The sequence below is a fragment of the Petromyzon marinus genome, chromosome 18 (genome assembly GCF_048934315.1).
Source record: "Petromyzon marinus isolate PM22_M1 ecotype Great Lakes invasive population chromosome 18, UKy_Petmar_22M1.pri1.0, whole genome shotgun sequence".
Lineage (NCBI taxonomy): Eukaryota > Metazoa > Chordata > Hyperoartia > Petromyzontiformes > Petromyzontidae > Petromyzon > Petromyzon marinus.
In genome coordinates this window covers 12,267,563-12,289,908 of record NC_133684.1, presented here as the reverse complement: position 1 = coordinate 12,289,908, position 22,346 = coordinate 12,267,563, and the positions used below count along the sequence as shown (strand labels likewise).

At 42.7% G+C, this 22,346-nt stretch overlaps 2 protein-coding genes across 5 annotated transcripts in view; both read right to left on the bottom strand.

Moving 5' to 3' along the window:
- Positions 1-2,896, bottom strand: part of CORIN (corin, serine peptidase) — a 57,547-nt gene extending 54,651 nt beyond the window's left edge. The window contains exons 1-2 of one of the 3 annotated variants that reach the window (XM_076067892.1): positions 1,549-2,896; positions 462-614 (exon numbers count right to left, since the gene is read on the bottom strand). In XM_076067892.1, the coding sequence (XP_075924007.1) occupies positions 462-576 (115 nt within the window). In that variant the 5' untranslated portion in view covers positions 577-614; positions 1,549-2,896. The remainder of the gene's footprint in view (positions 1-461; positions 615-1,548) is intronic. The other 2 variants (XM_032956747.2, XM_076067893.1) reach the window with 2 other exon arrangements.
- Positions 2,897-3,780: 884 nt separating this feature from the next.
- On the bottom strand, positions 3,781-22,346 carry GPR143 (G protein-coupled receptor 143). Of its 2 annotated transcripts, none has more exons than XM_032956742.2 (9): positions 21,989-22,346; positions 21,315-21,424; positions 17,262-17,356; positions 15,080-15,172; positions 14,036-14,145; positions 12,890-12,998; positions 10,142-10,259; positions 7,851-8,130; positions 3,781-6,460 (listed from the first exon to the last, which is right to left on the bottom strand). In XM_032956742.2, exons 1-9 carry the CDS (start codon positions 22,344-22,346, stop codon positions 6,318-6,320), a joined length of 1,416 nt encoding a protein of 471 aa, XP_032812633.2. In that variant the 3' UTR covers positions 3,781-6,317. The 2 variants fall into 2 exon arrangements, with proteins under 2 accessions (XP_032812633.2, XP_032812634.1); XM_032956743.2 differs by having other exon boundaries at positions 22,103-22,346.

Here is a 22,346-nt window from a genome sequence, read left to right as displayed (position 1 = left end):
CATTTTTTGTCATTTCTTGACTTATTTATCATATCTCTGGAAACCCAGTGCGAGTAGTTTGAGTTTTCTTCGTTGCACATGCGGGTTTTTCTCTCGTTCCACCCAATTAGGATCTGATCCTGTACCAGCATTTGAATGAAAAGGGGACTTGGAACACATTTAAGCTTTCCCCAGGACACAATGAAATTATGACTGCACTCTGTAGGGTGACCATTTTTCTCACTGTAGACCAAACTCAGGCACATTTCTTAGTCAGCCCCGGCTTAACCAATACCGTGCAGTTTACTGTTAAAACAGTTGAACACAACACCGGTACCAGTTCTCGGTACAAATCAATTCCAGCCACCCAAACATCTTGCCAACTCCCGAACTATGCAGGTGAAATCCAGACAGGTGGCAACCCTGGCACTACTGCATAACATAATAACAACAACAACCGTAATAATTAACACAACACTTGCCTGTGGTTGCGAAGAGCAGTAGCAACATGCATGTGAGGCAGGTGAAGAAGATACCCAGTGACGACACCAGGTGACGCCGTTTTACAGAGTCCCCTTGCTCTTCTTGGTCATCCATCACTTCACCATCGGGGCATATACTAACACGTTCACATCCTATGCGAGGTTTGACATTTAAGGGGTTAAATTATGAGCACGCATTGTATGCGGGCATGAAAAACAACTACCCGAGGTGTATACCATTCCATGTTTTATTAACGACAAATGTGTTGAAGAAAATATAAAATAGGTGACTCGGTTATATTTTTACAACGGTGCTTATTGATCACGTCTCACAGTAGGTAGTCCACAGCGGTTACAGTATGTAAGCACATTGCTCTCTTACTTCACATGATCAAGTTCACCCCTGATTTTGTCCACCTCTTTAATTAGCCCATGAGGGCGTTGTTTGAATAGTAAATTAAATAGTAAATAAATCGTGACTGATATTCACATGGATTTAAACCTCAACGTTGTACTTTCAAAATAATGGGTCAATTAAACATTATTAATTTGTCAATATGCAAAAAACACGTTAAACAGCACTTACATTCCTTATATAGAGGCGTAGATGTGGTCACCACGTCTACGCCTCTACATAAGGAACGAAACAGGAGGACTTCTCCACAAATCTGGCTGTCGCCTGAAGCTAGTTGTAGTTACTGGCGAAACGTCGTACTCAGATTGTAAATGTTGTGGCTTGGCTCTCCAACACACCGGTGTGCTGTACTTGTGACGAATTGCCATGTTCAGTTTACGTGACAACCCTTACTAGTTGGCTGTGTCGGGTGGTGGCGGGTTTTAACGACACATTTATATATTTAAGCGATCTAACCCAAAAAAAACCTATATTATCGAAGACATGCAGTAGTTGTAAAACTAAAGTTACAGGCGTATGCACAAGTTCTCTGGAAGCACAGAAGACACCACTCTGTCGGCATTAAATATTTAACACACCACTTTGGTCTAAAGACAATTAAATAATCAAACGGCAAGTACAGTGTCTGCTACTCACGATAGGATTTTAAGAGAGAATTCGTGCAGTACTCACATGAATGTTTTAAACTTGTCACGAGCCATCTAAATCCCCTCTGTTCGTGCGTGCTTCACATGAGTGGTGGGTGTTGTGCATACGAAGGAGTCGAGCCGATTGGAATGATCGGTGGGGTTCCCGCTGCCTTGGCAAAGCCGGGCTATTTCAGGGCCAGAGCAGCTGTCCCCTTCACCGCATACCGACCCCCCCGAAACAGCCTAAACTTAGCCCCCTGTGACATCACTGGAAAACACACGCCGTGCTTGGCATCCCGCATCCCCCTCCACTTTGTGTGTTTAGTTCGTCCCCTCCAGCACCTCCGATTTGCACGGTTGGCAACGTACGTTTGCGAAAGAAGTTCAACACACGTAGATTACACACTTTGTTTCATCTGCTGGGTAGCTCTTAGCCTCCTGGGCAGAATCACACCGAGGCATCCAGCGCACGATGCCCCACACGCAAGGTGGCAGCGCCACCTTGCTTATCGGAAATGATGTTGACGGATTAAGCTCCCGCTCGGCCACCTCGTGCTCTTTCAAAGAGAAGCTTCGTGGCTAATTGTATCCATTCCTTGATGATGTACGTGGTTTCCAAACGAATATTATTTGTATATTTAAACAGTATTAAAACATATATATATTGTTTTCACAGCCCTCCGTCAATCAACTGCATGCCACGGTGAATTTGTGAGAACACCGCTACTCCGATGAGCACGGTTGGCTACGTGCGGTGCGAAAGAAGTTCAACATGCATACGTACATACAACACCGTTTTTGCAATCGATCACCCGTTCCGATAGTCAGCAACTGGCTACACTGGTCGTTCGCAGTGGAATTCCGGTATGTACGGCGTAGTCGTAAGCCTGTGTAGCAGTTGTTGTAGAAGTTGGTAGTTACCGTGGCGAGTTGCAGTGGCTGTTTTGTAGTTGTTCAAGGTGTGATTAGTGCAGTTTTTTGTGAATAGTGTCGTTGTTTTAGTCGTGTTTTAGTGTTCCGTTGTAGTCGTGACCGAAGTTGTAATTGTTTTAATCGGTGTAGTCGCGTAGTTGTAGCTGTTAATTCGGCTGCTGCGCATGCGAGAGGTGGTGCAGTGGTTAGCGCGCTGCGTGACAAACCCGGCGACCCGAGTTCAATTCCCGCTCGAATATTTGAAGCTGTCCTGAGCTCCCTTAGGTCTATTCGGCCTCAAATGAGTACTGTACTTGGCGTGATGTGTAGTAAACATCGTCGCTGGGGAGGCAACGGCGGCCGGGTGTGGTGTTGGCCACCTACCCCATCGTGCCGTGCCGGCCTTCATAGTTGCTCGCTAATTGCCCCAAGCGTATGTGAAGGCTGTACGTTTGTTTTTGTCTTTGTCTTGACTGCTGCAGCCCCTGGCTACCGCGAGGTGGCGGTAGAAGCCCCGCGCGGTGGCGCCCGGCGAGCCTCGGGTCCCCTGCGTGCAGCGTTCAACAACACAGCGGGCGGTGCCAGGTGGTGAGGGGGCGGTGCCAGGTCGAGAGCGGGCGGTGCCAGGTGGTGAGCGGGCGGTGCCAGGTGGTGAGCGGGCGGTGCCAGGTAGAGAGCGGGCGGTGCCAGGTAGAGAGCGGGCGGTGCCAGGTCGAGAGCGGGCGGTGCCAGGTGGTGAGCGGGCGGTGCCAGGTAGAGAGCGGGCGGTGCCAGGTGGTGAGCGGGCGGTGCCAGGTAGAGAGCGGGCGGTGCCAGGTAGAGAGCGGGCGGTGCCAGGTCGAGAGCGGGCGGTGCCAGGTGGTGAGCGGGCGGTGCCAGGTAGAGAGCGGGCGGTGCCAGGTAGAGAGCGGGCGGTGCCAGGTAGAGAGCGGGCGGTGCCAGGTGGTGAGCGGGCGGTGCCAGGTGGTGAGCGGGCGGTGCCAGGTGGTGAGCGGGCGGTGCCAGGTGGTGAGCGGGCGGTGCCAGGTCGTGAGGGGGCGGTGCCAGGTCGTGAGGGGGCGGTGCCAGGTGGTGAGGGGGCGGTGCCAGGTGAGCATCTTGTGCCAGGTGAGTCGGTGGTGCCAGATGAGTAGCACGAGGAAACGAAGAAAAATTGTATGGCCTCTTTTAACTACATTTGTGAAGGTTGTGAAAAAAATCATGGTGGACCAAACATTAGCTCATTCAGATGCTCGTAAACATAAAAAGCTACTTAAAATAAAAATGAGTGAACAAACACGTTATGTGAAGTTCAGCTTTTATCGTCACAAACATGCTTATACGATTGTTGTAAAGACCGAATGGAGGTAGCAAACACAAACAATTGCATTTTAAAGCAGTCTTTACTGAGCTGTCAACAGAGAGCATGAATGACTAAGGACGATAGCTGAAGAAAACGAAAAGCATGGGTTCCAAAAGAAACACGACAAAAAAACACATGCTTGCAATTCTAACAAAACAATTAAAACATCTGTGGATATTTTCATATGCTTATTCCTTTGCACAGTTTAAACGTCCAGCTGTTTATCTAATAGCTTGTGTACGAATGTTGTTTGATGAATCTGCGTTTTGCATGTTTGAACACGAATAGTTTGTTCCCAATTTACTAAAATATAAAAATACAGATCGTGCACGTGGTGGAACACCTCTTATTCGCGGTGATATGGCGGGGGACCAATATCGCGATTTGCCTTGCGACTCTAAAGCATAGCAAGGGGCTCTTTGAAGCACAACGTATTTGCACACAAGTGTAAACACGTTTTGAGTGTACAAGGACTCCTCTACTTATGTACGAATTAGGTTCCAGAGGTATGTTCGTAAGTCGATTTGTTCTTAAATCCAACTTTACTCCTGTCGATTCCAAACGTGATGTATGACATGTGCACTAAACACGGGGGATGGCTTTAAAAGTTGAATATTCTACTGTAGATGTAGATGCCACTGATTCTTCATGCTCTGCAGATGTAGATGCCACCACCGCCATCTATTGCGTGGCGGTTGAACTTGCGACTCTCAGTCCGAACAGGCAACTAGATATACGGACAGGTTTGTTCATATCTGTGCAAGTTCGTAAGTCAAATGTTCGTAAGTAGAGGAAGTCCTGTATCTCCTTGTGTCTCCGTGTATGTCTGCGTTCTCGTGATCAAAGCAAGTGCACGGCAGCTTTTTCAGTGCCTTTTTTCGCATGTTGAACTTCTTTCAAACTGTACATAGCCAACCGTGCTAATCGGAGGTGCATGAAAGGACAGCATAAAATGTTGAGGATAACCCACGGATGTAATATGCTGCACGGTATCCTCTTATCCATGAAAAATTCGTGAATAATCGTGAATTATAGGTTGAGTCCTCACATTTTGCGCACCCTTCTGCTGTCGTGGATAATAGGATCACATTGTTGAGGATAACCCACGGATGTAATAATAGGATCACAGATCAAGGGAAATTCTGTATTTCGAAATGTTACGTTTAAAAATGAATTCCTCATAGAAGTGTATAGCTTAATATAACAACAAAATCGAAATAGGAACTATATTTGTACATGTATCAAGACTGCATAAAAATACATGCATATTGTATCAACACTGCATAAAATGACACGTAATGTTTCATGTTTTGACAAGTTAGTTCAACAAAAACTTAAAATGTGTGAGACCACCTCCCCCGACCCCCCGTAAGATATAAAGTTACTGGAGACAGCCTACATGGCCTCGATTATGAGAACCCACCACCTGATTTTTACTACTTAAAAAATGTAGTGTGCCAGAGCAATTGATAGCACCCTTTAAGTATACACCGTACGTAGCCAACCGTGCTAATCGAAGGTGCTGATTTTTTAGAATTTATCCAGGAGAGCCACGTTGAGTCGTAGGACTCTTTTTGAGGAGGCTTCTGCATAGTTTTTATTTTACGATTTTTCCATCTAATTTATTAATGTTTGTTCAGGTGGAACGAATCCAGAGCACCCCTAGCAACATGATTGGGGAAACACTCTATCTCCGTAGTGGGAAACAGATAGTGATTATCATGGGGCCTTTTTTGCCAGTGTCAAAGTATGAAAATTAAGAATAAGTTTTACCCTTTCTAGCAATAAAACAGGTGTTAATATGTGCAAACACCAAAAATAAACCTTTTTTAAAGGAATCAAGTACTGCATTAACCAAATGTACTTGTGGTGAACATGCAAACAAACACTCTGATAATTATATGTATTGTCTTTGAAACTGCTCTGGATTCCTCGCAGTGCACAAACATTCGTAAAAAGGTCCCATAGATATAATTGCTCAACCCGAGCTATAAATGCTCTGATACGTACATTGTCCTTGTACTGTTCGCACTTTTGGCGTTCTCTGGTCTGACACTGGTGAAACTTGGCCATAAAGAAAGCTGTCTCTGGTGTAGGCCAATCAGTTTCAAAGACATGTTGTTTGCATGCTCACCACAAGTACGTGTGGTTAATGCAGACTTTATTCCTTGAAAAAAGGTATCTATGTGATGTTAGGACATCTTAACACATGTTTTATTTCCAGAAAGGGTAAAATATTATCTTTCATAGATAGTGATTAGTCCACTTGCTGTAATACCGTCTCCTAGCGAGCCAGAGTATGGCACCTCCACACCTACGGGAAGCGAGTTTCACAACATTTGTGCGATCGACCAAGCCTCACCTTCACAGTGCTGGGTTACATTACAGTTGTGCTTCACCGAACACCCAGCTGATGAAAAATAATTGAAGCTTATACGAGTTATTATTCACTGGCATTCCAACATTAAAAGGAAACAAAGAACATATAGGCACCAATTCGTTATTCGCATACTAGTGTGACAAAACGAATGCGTCCTCCTCCCGCACCCCTCAACGTTTTAATGCGAGCTAGAAATGGATGCTCTCCATGTAGGTGTCCCGCTGGCCTCTGAGACACCATTGTCGTAACCATCTTGCGGGTCTGCAGTGCCCTCGAAGTGCACAGTTTCGGCATCCAGCTCTACGAGGCTGTCCTCCGAGCCTGGGGACATACAAGCGCTCTCCTGTTACAAACAGGAACATACTGGACAAGCAGGTGTAGAGTGTGGCAGCATTCTCCTTAAACCATGGGATGTAAGAAATTCAATACTCTTCAACAATATTTTTTTTATTTTACCAGGTAAGGCTCCACTGAACTATACCTGTATATCTTTTTTTCAGAAGTGACCTGGCCACACATGATAGCTCAACGAAGTGGCTTATGTTGGAATTTGATTGCTAACAAATACTCTAAATGCATGTTATTTTTAAATGTGCAGGGGAAAAACCGGAGCACCCAGAGAAAATCCCACGTGACCACGGCGAGAACATGCAAACTTCAAATATACAGGCATCAAGATCGGGATCAAATCCACGCACTCCTGCATACCAGGCGAGGTAGTGAACATCTCGCCACCGTGGCACACCAATATTTGACAGGCTGATGGCACGCAGCTTGTATGAAATCTTCCTAAAGAAGACAGCTTATAGAAAATGCTTAGGCATGGTATACATTGCACAAAAGTAATATTTTCAAAATGGCAAGTTGTGGAATGTCCGACTAGCATTATCTTGTAATTGTTGTTACCATCCACAGTGAGACTTGGGGACATTGTTCATGGAAAAGGAAAATCGTTGACAAGAGGAATTTTTTATCCTCATATCCATAAATGTATATTTTATATCTCCCCAATGACATCCTCTGAATCATTGGCAGAATTTTCCCCATTAAGCTAAAACAAATCAACCAATATCACATTTGTTCATTTGTAATGTTTGGAAACAAATCTAAGTTGAAAATTACAGAACAATATTACAATGATTTTTATATTAGAATTGTATAAGTTACAAATGAAATAAGATCTGTTATAAAATATTAAATTTATATTTAGACTAAATTCAATCAAATATTAAACCTGTAATCTATTATTAGTAAATTGGCTAAGAGCTTAATGGGCAACATAAAATCAATAATGATATTCAATATTGAGATAACACTGCGATGTGCTACTCTAATATTGTATGTATTTATTATTCTGATAATTATGAATTGTAATGATTTTGATAAGTATATATCCACAACGTTCATGTTGCGAAAACATAATAAAAACAATAGTTTATAGCTTTCACAGTTTATGGGCTGTTATTGTAGGGAGTGAGAAAGGAAAATGTCTCACCGAAATGATAATATAATTCTACTTGTGATCATCGTCAGACCCGTAAAATCCGCGGGTTAAGAATAAGAGAACTTAAACCAGAAATGAGGATGGGAAAAGTAGTGGTTGTGTAACCTTAATACTGCAGCATTATCATCTGAGCCACAGGGAAAGTAAGTGGAGCAGGTTAAAGCCCATTGTACACGGGGCCCTTCTACACCTGCACGGAGGGGTTACCTTTGCAGCTGAGGCTGCCCAGGGTGTTTATTGTTTGGGAGCCGCTCAGCGTCTCCTCCTTGCCGATGCCATCCTCGCTGCTCGACTCCCGGATCATCTGCCCATAGCCGTTGGGCGAGGATGCGGGGCTGCCGATCCAATTGTCATCAGTGCCCATGTCACCCGTCACCGAGCCCCACGACGGGGTGCGCAAGGCGGCCCGTGGCCCGCGGACGCTACAGCCCTTCCAGCCCTGGTACGCCAGCGAGTTGAGGAAGCCTTGCAAAGGATTTAAGATGCCCTGGAGACAGCGGTTTTTTTTGTATGTAAGTAACTTGTTGCATATTCTGTACATTTACATTTGTTTAGATCTGTTGTGACTGAGAAAACGCTACCGGCAAAACGTCATGGTATTGGAATCGTAAATGTTGTGTGGGTTTATGTGGTGCCACAACAGCGAAGCCGCTCCATGGGAGCCGTGCCTGCGGTGGGGGTGCTGCAGCAACGAAGCCACCCGGCTTCCGTCACAGCGCTTTCCGCACCACCCCCCACATGAACACACACACACACACCCACATAGAGCCCCGAGGGGAGGTCACCTGGCCGACAGGTTTTCACCCAGAAGCCCTCTCATGGGACGGAACTTCACGGTTTCCTGGGACCAGGGAATTGAGCGACCTCCCCCAAGGCTAACGTGCACCGCGGCGCCGTGACCTAGGTTGTAATTACATGGTCACGACGGGGGCTGAGACGGGAGGCAGTCTCCCCGACATTTACACTCCGACACACCGGTGTGCTGAAGTAGGAACTAATTGGCACGTTTTGTTTACGTGACAAACCTTACCAATTGGCTCTGTCGGGTGGTAGCGATTATAACGACATATTTATACTCTTTGTTTATTTCGGTAAAGTCACGTAGGTATAAAATAAATTTAACCACGACGTTTCGATCGCAACACAAGCAACCGTCATCAGGTGGAACAGATACAGCAGGAGAACTGCTGACAGGAGAAAGAGCTGCTGCAACAAGAGTTTATATCGGATAGTGTAAATGCGATAGGTATTACCTTATTCTTAGTTTTTTCGGTAAAGTCACGTTGAAGAGAAACAACAAAATAACAAAACGTGACTTTACGTGACTTTACCGAAAAAACTAAGAATATGAATTACTGCAGTCACGAAAGCTTTAAATCAAAATTTAGGTATTACCTTGTTATCGCGGCATTTATTTTATTCCTACGTGACTTTACCGAAAGAACCAAAGAGTATGGATCCCTGCAGTTATGAAAACTTCAAATCTAGATTGACACATTTATATTTACACGATTTAACCCAAAAAAACGTTATTTTGGAGAAAACGTTACCAATTCGAAATTGAATAGGTGGCTTTAATTGAAAGTTCAGTCAAATACTATCTTATGTAACATGACAACGTACGCAATAATTGTCATTTTCAATCCACTGCTGGAAAAAAAAGGCCTTTTCTCCATGCCGTGTTGTTCATGGGGATTGTTTGACCATACATCACCAAACTGGTAAGTGCTGTTTTGTGAAGTGGGAGAGTGAGGGGTGCCCAGGATTGGATCAGATATAAATCGCCGCTCATGTTAACCATGGCTGGGATTCAAACTCAAGTTGTACTTTAACCACTGTGCCACCGCTTCACTCAAGATATATATGTAATATAATTTTACATGCCATATTTCTGTGTCATAGAAAATATCATCCAGAGATTCCAAGTAATGTATACAATGTTAGCCAGCACCTACCAACAGTGGCTTTTGCACACGAGGTTGTGTGGAGTGTACATCCAGCACACCTATCTACCCAGTGCTGTTGTTTATATGCCATGTACTAAGTATTGGGTTATTCGGGATTCATTTGGACAAAGGGAAAGCCCAGACGACATTTGTATATCAATAGTGACTGTTCTTGTACAGAAATGTTACCCTCGTCTCTGATTTCGGAGAATATATTAAACACAATCTTATTGATGTTAAAGGTTTAAAACAAATTCTGCATCATTAGATTCAAACAGCATGATCGGATAATTGCAGCTTTTTCTTTTATTTCAAAATAAGAGACATATGTGTGTGTATTGTTGTAGCCAACCTGAAAATTTCAATTCATGATACCCGAAAATCATATTAACAAATAAAAAGCATTCCCAACGAGTTCACTCCCTTCATTATGTGCACTGTACGAGCTGTAGGATCTCAATCCGCTCTTGATATAAAGCACACCACCACAAAGTGTGTCGGGTTCATAATAAGAGCACTGCTGTGTAGAGGAAGAGCAATGTTGTTCCATACCATCATGTACCATGTGATGAAGACAGTGTTCTTGATGTCTCTATTGGCTTTCTCACTGAGACCAAGCGAGAGTTCCTGCACAAACAGCAGTGCTTCATTTATAATGTTTGGAATCCAACTGAAAAAAATACAAATATAATTACTTCGATAAGCGTTATCATGGTCAATATGGACAGGTTGGCAAGTACATTTATTTTATAACATTGAGAATATAATTATTCATAATAAACGTTTTTGGGTTAGATCGCGTTATTTATACATGTGTCGTAACCCTCCACCACCCGAAATTACCAAACAGTAAAAAATGTGTCACGTTTACGAAAGACAAATAGTTCACTACTTTAGCCCACCGGTGTATTGAAGAGTGATTTAACATCATTTACAATTTTTGAATACGCCGTTTCGCTGGTAATTACATCCAGCATCATCGGGCAATTTGCCAGAATGGTGAAGTGCTCCACTTGCTCCCGGTCCTAAATAGAGCAGCAGCAGGGTGACGTCATCATTTAACCCATTCAGGTGAGTGATTTGAGGCAGAGGGGGGTATTGCAATTATATAATAGATTCGTAATCAGTCAATTGTTATGATTAGTAATCAGTTACAGATTAGTAATTAGTTGTAATGCGTATTATTCATTAGCTTAACCCAATTATTATACCCAAGCAGGTGCATAAATCAGAAGGGGGTGGCGGAGGGGGGGGAGATGGTTATTGTAATTATATGCTACGTTAGTAATCAGTTAGTATGTGTTTCCCCTATAAGGAATTGTAATATGTATTATTTAATAATACGCTTCCAGGCCGCACTAAGCCTGTAGCTGTCAGAGCGATTCAAGTTATTTCTATTTCTCTCAATTTCAATGGATTCTCTAATTAGTCTTTGCCATTAATAATTAGTTTTACACAACACTTCAACGTTATCAAAATCAATTGAGTGTTCTTGTTGCCAAGCATGTTCTGCCACTGCCGACAGTTGTGTTTGAGATAATTTAATATTTCTTTGGTGTTCTTTTAGTCTTACGCTGATGTTACGTCCCGTCTGTCCAATATAGCATCTGCCACATAAACAATCCGATATACACCTTCTGTTGATAATTTAGGTAATTCGTCTTTAGTGCAAGATAGTTTTTTTTTTATTTTGTGTACTGTACCAAATCTTACTGTAATGTTTTGCTTTTGCAGTTACTCCTGAGTTACTCCTGAGATATATGGAATTTTAATTGTTTTAACAATCTGATCGCTTTCAGCAGTGTTGCTTTGCGATCGTGATTTGGCATTCAGTGCTCTGTTAATGTGAGCATTATTGTAGCCATTCTGTCGTAGTGCTTTTACATGTTTAATCTCTCTCACTAGACTTTCACCATCTGACACTGTTTTTTGCCCGATGTATCAGTGTCTTGATAAGAGAGGACTTCTGAGCTGGGTGATGATGTAAATCTGCATTCAGATAGGCATCCCTGTGCGTTCACTTTCGGTTAACGCTGTGTGTTTTTTTTGCCATTTAGACCATGACCAAGCAAAATATCCAGGAACGGGAGTGTGTTATTCACCTCCATTTCCATGGTGAACTGGATGGCTGGGTATTGTGCATTGAGGTGATTTAGAAAATCATTAAGTGTATCTTTACCATGTGGCCAGACAACTAAAGTGTCATCAACATATCTAAACCAAAAATATGGTTTTAATGTACTCGACGCAAGTGCTCTTGTTTCAAAAATTTCCATGTACAGATTTGCTATAGCAGGAGATAAAGGAGAGCCCATTGCGACTCGCTCACTGGAGCCTTTGTGAATAGAAAAATCACATCAAAACTCATCAGAATGTCATTAGGGTTAAGTTTGATATATTTAATCACATTAACAAGATGCTCTGAATTTATTATTGACGAAGATGTCCTACCGATGTAGGGCTGTATCTGTTTAGTTATATATTTAGCTAATTTATATGTGGCAGAGCCAATTGTACTGACTATGGGTCCTAATGGGATACCAATTTTATGAATCTTTGGTAGCCCATCCAGTCTAGGTGGTTTTGAGGCCCTTGGCTTAATTTGGTATTGCTCATTCTTAGGAATTAATTAATTTGCAATGATTGCAGTAGTCTTATGTTCTAAAGTATTAGTTGGATCTCGTTTAATTTTAATGTAGGTACTTTCCTCTAGTAAATCTTTAATTTTATTTTCATAATCGGCTCGTGATATCACTACAGTAGTGCGGCCTTTATCAGCTACCAGGATTTGAATATCTTTATTTAATCGGAGCTCTCTTAAGGCTTTTGCTTCGTTCGAGCCAAGCAATGGGGAGGCTGTGGAAAGTTCCACGGACAACATGCGGCCCTTCCGTGGCTGCTGACAGTGCCATGGACAAAGTGCAGCCCTTGCGGAAAGCTGCAACTTTCTCCATTGTGCGATGGGGCCACAGAACGTGAATCCCACTTGTGAAGAATTCCGAGTTAAATAAAAGCTGGCCACTAAATTGCGCAATTACGCACGTATAAGAGAATGGTCACAACGTGGAACTAGCCGAATGCCGCATGAGAAGAGTCATACAATATCACTGGATACGTGTGTAAACGTGATGATCATGGATGTGGGTGACTTGGAATATGGTGATGGAAAAAAGGAATGTCCCAACTTACAACTGAAATGCATGCAATTGCACAAGCTCCACGTGCATCATTGATTGTATTTGATAAGGGACCAAACACCTATCATGTAATATTAAAGGGGAGGTGTGGTGCTTTTTGTACCAGATGAAAAAGACCAGCATTATTTTAAAGAAGTGAGTTCGCAGTTGACACTCCAGCCTCCGCTCATTTTCAGTGTAAATGCCATGTCTTCCTTTCAGTAATGATGAGACTGGGGAAAATACAATGCAAAGTAGCAATTAAGTGACACATTATTAATTAACCTCAAGACTACATTTCAGCATGATCTTGCATTTCAGGATGATCTTGCTTTGGAGTGTGTGGTCAATTCTTATTTTGTGCCAATTGATACAATTGTAAGCTAAAGCAAAATTGTCCACGTCACTTGTTGAAGTCTTAAATATATGGACTTATCCGGATTACTCACCATAGCTGGGCTGTCTGATTAATAACAGTATGAAATTAATTGATTTCAAACTATGGATTCGATTACCAGACTAGTCGAATTGCACAAAGACGGTTGGAAAAAAGTTTCACCGCTATTCCGATGTGTGTCACTGAATGGGAGGCGATGGATGTGGCTTGGTGGCATCTTCGCTGGGCATGGCTCATCGGAGGTTTCCCGCCTTCGGGAGGCAAGGTGTGGGGGACGGCGAACCTTTTTAAGGGACCCAGATGATCAATTAAAAAAAATAAGTCAATCACAATTTTTCGTTGAAAATCTAATTAATCTACTTATGATCCCAGCTCCTCTTTTCACCATCCCCTGTAACCGACCCCATAGTCTCAAATCTACAGTTACTCCACATGCAGCTCTAATAGCTCAGGGGAGGAAACGACTGCAAAATCCTCAAAGCTTTACTTTTACCCGCCGTGTCATGATGGAGTTATTGCGTTATTTGTCCCTTCCCTCGAGTTGTTTGAACAATGCAATTTATAACGTGCACAATATTTAACTGACATATATAACTGTTATTGTGAGGTGCTGAGCCAAACTCAGTGTCACTCATAAGTAGGGCAAGGGAGATGGGGTCTGTAAGTATCTCTTCAAAGTCATTGCAGAATGAACGCTGAACGTGCAGTGGGATGGCCTTGCAGATGGAGGGGGCTGCCACAGACAAATTATTGTTATCCCGATGGTGAAGTATTTTTAATTCTCATAGCTCAAAACATTTCTGAAGGCCCATTGTTTCTAGCCGTCACATGTCATTTTTAATAGCAGCACAATGTAAACCAATGCTCGCTCACCTGTAGTCACTGTCCGGGAGAAGAGGATTGGGTTGACAAAAAAACCCATGAACATTGGGATGTAGGTGCAGATGTAGTGTGGTATGGCATGCTCTATGCTCTGTTCGCACCTGCAATTGAAAAGAGGATTAAAAGATGTGTGTGCTCACACGTGTGCTTCCTGGGCTGAAGGATAACACACTCTACTTCTGTAAGTCGATAATGTACTTCCACACTACATGTATGCTCCTGCATATGCATTGGTATCTACAGTAATAATGAAAATGTACACGAGGGTTACAACTGTCCAGGATTTAACATCTGTGTCCGGGTTGTAGGAATTTATTTGTATTGTTTAAGTTTAAAGCTCAACCTTATATTGTTTAGCAAAGTGAAAACTCAAGAAACCAGTCATTCGCAAGGGTAACCTTGGGCGATACTCTGCCAGTTGGGGGTGATGATTGATGATTGCTATGTAGTCCCAATCGAAAAAGCCAATATTAGGTCGCCCCTTGATGCTGATTGCCTTCCTTCTGCATTCACATAATTTATATTAATTTTGTTGCGGATACATTTTGTCCTGTTACAGCCCCACTGATGGGGCTGCGCAACCGCCCAACTTCATGACCGTGTACTCCGACGTTTTATTTAATCTAGGCCGAGAATACTCGTAGGTCTGGGTTGTCTGTGGAAAAACGTGACAACCCGAATATACACGTATGGCGCTTAACCCAACCGTTTGTGAGGATACACGGGAAATTTTCTGATATGCAATTCTTAAACTTGTTTTTATTACACTCTCATGAGTATTGATAACCGCTTATTACAACATAAATTCAGTGCCGTGCATAAAATTTTCAACACATTTAAATACAACCACAATGTAAAGTGTTCATATAAAAATTTGAGATGTTTTATACCGGACATCTGTAAAGAAGAGCTTTATAGCTCATCGGATTTATCCGGTATAAATATGATTTAAAAAATATTGTGTTTATGTTATCCCAGTGCTGGCGTGTGCGTGCTGACGTGCACTAACGATGAGCAGAAGAACACAGGACTCACATGAAGATGCTCGGGTAGTAGAGAGTGACCACCCCTTCCACACACAGCAGGCAGGCGAGACCCCAGGCAATAATATGGTACAGGGTCATAGTGCTGCCCACGTCATTTGTACAAAGAAAAGAACATACACGTTCCATTGTTCAAAATTGTACAAATATTTAAATTAAATGTTTTAAAATGTTATATTTAAATGTTTTCGGCATCCAATGAGATGTAATGTAGCTTGAAGTCGATATTAACACCCTGTGTAAAACAGTCAAACGCACGTCTGTTTCTAAAATAATGTTGAGACGGCGTTTTTTTATTGTCACAATGACCAGTCCATTAGGTCAGGGCTCACCAGAAGGTGTTTTAAAGTTTTAGAGTGAAATTTTTCAGGAAAAACACCTCACGCATTTTTTCAAATAAACTCTTGAAATTGTGATTGTATTTAATAAGTGTTCGAAAATGATTATTAGTTAATAATATGTCATGTTTTGATTATTAGACATACCGTATGAGCATGTCGGTTTTATAATGCAATGTCGAGTGGCCATATACGTACAAGATGTTACCTAATCCGCTGATAGCGGTGGAAATGGTTAACGCACTGCATTATGAACTCAGCAACTTCAGTTCGATTCCTGCTATGGCTAACATCAGTGATTGTGTGACCCTCCATAAAGCCACATTGACCAGGGTGACAACGTATGGTCAAACTACCTCTACGGCAAGGGAATGGTTTTATCCAGCATTTGATTGACACAGGGCTGGACATTACAATTGTATGGTTCATACTTTGTGTTTTCCTGTACTTGTGATGTTACCGTAAATTGTAGTTTTATTTAAACAGTTATAAAAAGAACACGGTCCCTTCCAATTCAAATAGTTTTCTCCAAGTAACTAGCATCCATTCGCTAAACATTTAGTGCTGCTTAGTAAGATTGCAGCAGGCTCAAATTTGCATCTGCATTCATCATGAGGTTGATACAAATATCAGTTACCTTCTTGACTTCATGCCACTTGACAAAAGCACACATTGTTGTGCAAGATTCACTTGAATATAAAACATGCTAGCTTATACTGGTAGGAACCTCCTGGTTCCACCAGTCCACAGGGGATTATTGTGTCCGTCCGTCTTGCATCCAAAAATGGGAGGGGTGGGGCTGAGTGGAGAGGGGAGGGTGGGGAGGGTGGGGAGGGTGGGGAGGGGCTGGGTGGGGAGGGGCTGGGTGGGGAGGGTGGGGCTGGGTGGGGGGTGGGAGGGGTGGGGCTGGGTGGTGGTGGGGCTGGTCACCCCGTGGTGCCTTTATAAAACTCAACGTTTAACCTACTCACGCCGGCTTGTGCCCGCCCTCACAGTCGGGCATATTTGGGGAATACACCACGCCGCCGTTGACCCTGGGCATTGACCGAGCAACCCAACGTTCCTACCAGCTCCCTCCGCAGGAATGTGTTCCCTGAGATATTAAGCAATGTAATTATTGCACAGAAAAACGTATTGGCATTAAAAATGCATGATGCATTAGCTTAAACGATGATCTTGAAATGATTGTATACTACATTCTCTTGTTGCAGCCAATATCTCCAGCCAAAAACTGGCTGGAGCTGTCTTAATTAAAACGTGAGCAGATTGGCGTCTTAACCAATGGAATTACTATCTATTTAAATTCGCAGACCAGATGTCATCTCGAGCCCAATCAGAGCCCAGTATTATGACTCAGCAACAAATATGTTGGGAGGCTCTGGATTGGCGTGCTTTCAACGATCTGCATTTGTTGAGGATAGGCCTCGTAGTACGTTATTTTAACTGTGCGTGCGTTGAACTGTTATTCTTTGCAGAGAAAATGAGAATGAAAATGTTTGTGTGAAAGTGTAACTCTTGCCCTAGCGGTTAACAAGTGGCTGCAGGAGTGAACGGACCGATGTAATGGGATTTGTAGAGCTCAAGTGAGAACCATCAATGATACCTCCATTAAGTTGCACTCTTTCCTTATTGCACTGCAGTTCCTTAGTAAAACTAAAGAAGCCATAAGTTATATGCATGCAAAATGTTCATAAACGTACATTACGGTAATTAAATACATGCCTGCCCTTAGTTCTTCTATATTTCATCAGTGGTTGCAAGTTATGACTATGTATAAAACAGTTTGCAAATTTAATAGTTTTTTTTTTACACATTGGAAAAAACAAATAGACCCACCTGGAACCTGCAGCTCTCTTTGCTACCAAATAGGCATCGGCAGCAAAGCAAAAAGCCCAGAGAAAGTTGGCTGAATAAAATAGCTGTATCCAAATCTGTTAACACAGAAACAACAAATGTCTACATTTATCATATGTTAATTTGAATACAATTGGCATTTGTCATCAACACAAAACTTTAAATATAAACGTAGTCGCTCAATAAGAAGTAGTCTAATTTTTTTCGATCGTGGAAGGATGACAGTTGAGTCAACCCCCAAATCATGTGGCGTTGAGATTGGCAGCTCGCCGTGCTAACCGAAAGACCAATCATTGATTGGCTTGTAGTCGTTATGTGAAAAAAAATTGTTTAAACGCCTGTACATTATTTACATTTATACAACTATCAGATATAGAGACACATGGAGCTAGAGACAAGGGAGACCTGGAGGGAAATACGGAGAAACATGGAGCCACAAAGAGTGATAAAAGGATTTGCATTGAGACACTCGTCAAGTCTCACCTGAAGAAGCTCCATGTGCAGCTTTAGTAGCCTAGCAGAACAGGTGTTGGGCTACCATGGAAGCCAAACTATTGCTTTAATGTTTTAACTTAATCCTCGCTATGTGCATAATTACTCTCTGCCCCACTCCATTGAATACCTTTAAACAATAATTTGAATATTTGACAAACTTTTTCCATAACTGATTACGTATTTTTTTCCACTTCTTTCGTATAACTGATGTAAATGCAGAGCAACAACTATAATTTTGCATTCAGGTGGTCAAGCCAAATACAGTAACCGGTTTGGGGTGGACCATGAGCATTCGTGGAAGTTAAAATCCAGGGAACCTTCTACGTTGGGTCTTTCACATGGTGTTTCTTTGTGAGTTATTTTTAACTTCATTCAGCTCTCCAAGCTTCATCGGGATTGAATTCGTATTATTTAATGAATATTTAGTTGACTGGAACACATTACTTTTTGTAGGCAAACATAGGGCCAACACTAGTGCATAGAAGCGTTGTTCCAAAATGGGTGTAGGAGCTCATTGTAGAAAATGGGAGGCACATTCTTCTCAGCTACTGTTACAAGTCATGTTGTGGTCATGGGAAGTTTGGAATGCCAAGCATGCTGAGTGTGTGAACAAAGAATGGCATTTGTTGTAATTTGAACCATAATGCATAAAATTAAGTAGCTGTGCTGGAGATTAAACTGTAAGATGTTTGGTTAAGAATACAAAGAATATAATTAACTGCCATACATTTATATTAGTTAATACGATTTTTAGTTTTGCAGAAATGAATACACGTGTTCTATTTCCAAAAATATATATTGCAGATATTTTATTTATGCCAGTGGTTTCCATTAACCAACAACTGCGTAGAATGCATTCGTTTTGGAATATGGGCTATAATAACTGTCATAAACCATACTCTCTGGTTCTTTCGGTAAAGTTGCGTAGATTGAAAAAATAATAAAATAAAACACGACGTTTCGGTCGCAACACAAGCGTCCGTCTTCAGGTGTAAAAAAAATGATCTGCTGTTGTGGCTTTATACTGTATAGGCACGGGAGGGGAGAGAGAAGGGGGGGGGGGGGGGGAAGGAGTTTGGCTGTGGGAGTTCACAGGGGAGAGGGGGAGGGTTTGTGGCATGCAGGGACGGGTGGGGCGGGATAAATTAGCAAGTAAATGGACTTGTGGTACGAGTCGTAATCGGATGACGACAACCGGGTGGATGAGAGAGGACGACGACAACCGGGTGGGTGAGTGAGGATGACGACAACCGGGTGGGTGAGAGAGGAGGGGGACATCCGGGTGGGTGAGTGAAAATCATATCAGTTAAACTTGACGTGGTTTATCACAACCGTCCAATGATTGCTCAATCTGAATCCATCTTCTCGATTAAAGTTGTGTCTGTGTTTGTATATCTGGATGGCTTCATGAATAAATCTCTGAAGGTGGCCCGAGGGTTTGCAGAGCACCTTGGTCTCGGAGAAAACAATGTCAAGTGTGCCCACAGCGTTGAAACAATGATCCGCCACCACCGAGGAGTTGGTTATGCCGTGTTTCAAATCCGCTTTGTGTTCGTGAACCCGGTCTGAGACACGTCGCTTCGTTTCACCAATGTAGCTGCTGCCGCAGACACAACTCAGCTTGTGTACTGTATTGAACCGAACTTGGATCTGGAGTTTGTTTAAGATTTTGGCAATCCTTTTGGTGACCCTTGCTATGTATGGTAAGGTGATGGTTTTTATTGGGTCCTCAGATGGTTCTCTACCCATGGTTGGGGATGCAGCTTTGCAGATTGTGCGGTCAGAATATCCATTCCTCCTGAGAGCCTGGCATACGTGTTCAAGCTCATTGGCTAGGTGGTGCTGGTCGGAGATGCAACGGGCCCTATGGTGTAGTGTTTTGATGAGGAAATTATTCTTGGCTAGATTGTGGTGGGAGTCAGGCTTTAGATAGGAATTTGTGTGGGTGGCTTTCCTGTAGACAGTGTCCCAACGAGCCATCAGGTCTCTTGTCGATCAAAACATCCAGGAATGGTAGCTTGCCATCATTTTCCACTGTCATATACCAGTGGTGATAAACGTAATTTGAGAAATGATAGACAAATTACTTGTTTCATTATAAAGTGAGTTTTCTCATACACTATTATTCATATTTATAATCATTGGGATTCTAGTTAATTATGTGTATTACGTATTCGTCTGTAAGTGCATTTTTAAAAAGAGTACCTGTTTTACTACACATTAAATACTATATAGAGATTGCTCAAAGCAGAAAAATACTCAGATAAACATCCTATTTGCAAGATTGAAGTTCTGAATTAAATATTCAGGGATCAATTAATACATTTAGAACAAGAGATATCTTTTAAATACACAACATCTTGGTAAAAAATACACTGTATTAAGAATATATAAGCAGGTGTATTTTTTACAACAATATCTCCAGAAATGAAGACTGATCTTTTTTCCAAATTTGAAGCCACTTAGGGCAAAATTAAGTCATTATACCATAATGCTAGTTCACTTATACAACACAATGTTTAAAGACTTGAGACCCAATTCAAGTAAAATTAGTTTTTACTCTTTTGTGGAATTCTGTTAGAAGACAAACTACCCACAAACGCGATTCTTCCTCGTTTGATGTATCACTTTTTGGCCCGAATGCGTGGTCACAAAAACCCAAAGGGAATCAATAGCTGGAGTGCTGATAACAGTCGGGGCTGTGTATGCTGAACTTGATACACTCACCCTGGTTCCATTCGTCTCACACAACCCCCAATCCACTCGGAATACAACTGGTATTCTTGTTTGTACACAACTCTTCTTTGTCTACCTTTAAAGAATAATATCCTCTACATTTCTGACCATTATGGATTGTGCTATTATTTGCAAAGCTGTTTTAAACTCAGCATTGACTTCATTAAATAAATAAAAATTCCACATTGCATTTCATTTTTGATAATAATTACTCAATGCACCATTGTAATCGCTATTTTCAGTTTTGGTTGCGGCCTTTCAGACAGGAGAGATACATTGGCCCAAATGTCTTCCATGCGTATGAAAATTTGTGGAAGGCACAACTATGTTGCTGATCCAGATGCAAATCATCACAACCTAAGATGTTGCTGCCCGCTTTCACTGCAATAAATTTGATCTGGCATAAATTTAAGTTGACGCTCCTCGATCCTGGAATTCTTTTGCCTCTCAACTGTGTCTCATTGTAATTCTGACCTTAGCAGCTCTTGAAAAAAACCCATCACACTTCACCTAAACCTTGAATTCAATCCACACTGGCCAATTTAATTTGGACTGTATGTATATATGTTGAACTTCTTTAACACTGTAGTAGCCAACCATGCTAATCGGAGGTGTGTGGCAAGACAACTTAACACAAAAAGCAGTTCTAAAGGAATTCATTGTCAATCTAGATTTAAAAGTGTAAAGCTCCAGTGGCTTATCAAGTATATAAGGTAGCCAGCTTCAGCATTGGCTTACCAGGAAAATTCCCAGATGCCCTGTGACCCTGTTCAACCTTTTTGTGTGAGAACCTGGTCAACTCACTGCGGTGGAAGCACAGAAGACGCTGGGCCACACGTAAGTGGCATTCACTGTGGACATCCCAGCGACGAATGATGGTGAGGACACCCACACGGATGAACGGACAATGATGCCTGCAGGAATGGCACTTCTTGAAATGAAACATTGATGACATTAACACAGCTTGTGTCTAAGATGTGATAAATGTGCACACGCATGGTTTAAAAACCACCATTTTGACGATCCGTAAACAAATGTACCACACACATTTAAACAAATCATTTGGTGATACTTACATGGGCTGTATCAAACTAAACAAAAATATACCACAACATATTCGTGAACACTTTTGCCTGTGCCATAAACGTTGCTGATTACATTTGTGTTTTCCCTTTATAGCACTTACTTACGGATTGTATTTAGTTTTTCTTATTTGTGTGCCACTGCCAAAGCAGTACAGTATCACCAAATAAGTGGTCTGCCGGCCGAGTCGCCCTTTGAAAAAAAGAGGCTCTTAGCTCAATGGGCTTCACTGATTCAGAATACTTTTCTTCGAACGTTTACAAACGTTGGGCATGCTCGAACACCCAAATCACCCGCAGTGGCTGCCCCCCCCCCCCCCATCCTCCCCAAACACCCGCCCTGCCCCCCTATTTAACACAAGGGTTTGAAGACTTTAACACAGAGACAACAAATACCGAGGCAGCCCATGGTGTCGCACAGGACCAGCATGCGCACGATGTGCGTGGAGGCGGAGAGGCGCGCGGTGCGGGCGGTGGACACGTGGGGCGACGCGTGGGGGCCACCCGCACCTCCGGCATCTCGGTACGCGCCGGGGCTGAGCTCCTCTCGCGGCAGTGGGGGGCCACCCCGGCCGCCCCTGCCACCACGCGCCTTGTGGACCCTGGGCAGCAGCTGCATGAGGGAGCCCACGAGGCTGACGGCGGCGCTCGTCAGGCACACGGCGTTGAAGCCAAGCGGCGTGAAGGATAGCATCGCCGATGTGGCCGGGTCGCGGTTGGGGCAGCAGAAAGTTTCCAGCCTCGGGGAAGCCAT

What these genes read in the sequence shown, in the direction of transcription:
- GPR143 (XM_032956742.2), bottom strand. Translation starts at nt 22,346, where the DNA reads ATGGCTTCCCCGAGGCTGGAAACTTTCTGCTGCCCCAACCGCGACCCG. An exon ending in TCTTCTGTGCTTCCACCGCA is followed by an intron (nt 17,357 to 21,314) that starts GTGAGTTGACCA and finishes CTGTGTTAACAG; the next exon opens with ATTTGGATACAGCTATTTTA. An exon ending in GGGCAGCCTCAGCTGCAAAG is followed by an intron (nt 6,461 to 7,850) that starts GTAACCCCTCCG and finishes GTATGTCCCCAG; the next exon opens with GCTCGGAGGACAGCCTCGTA.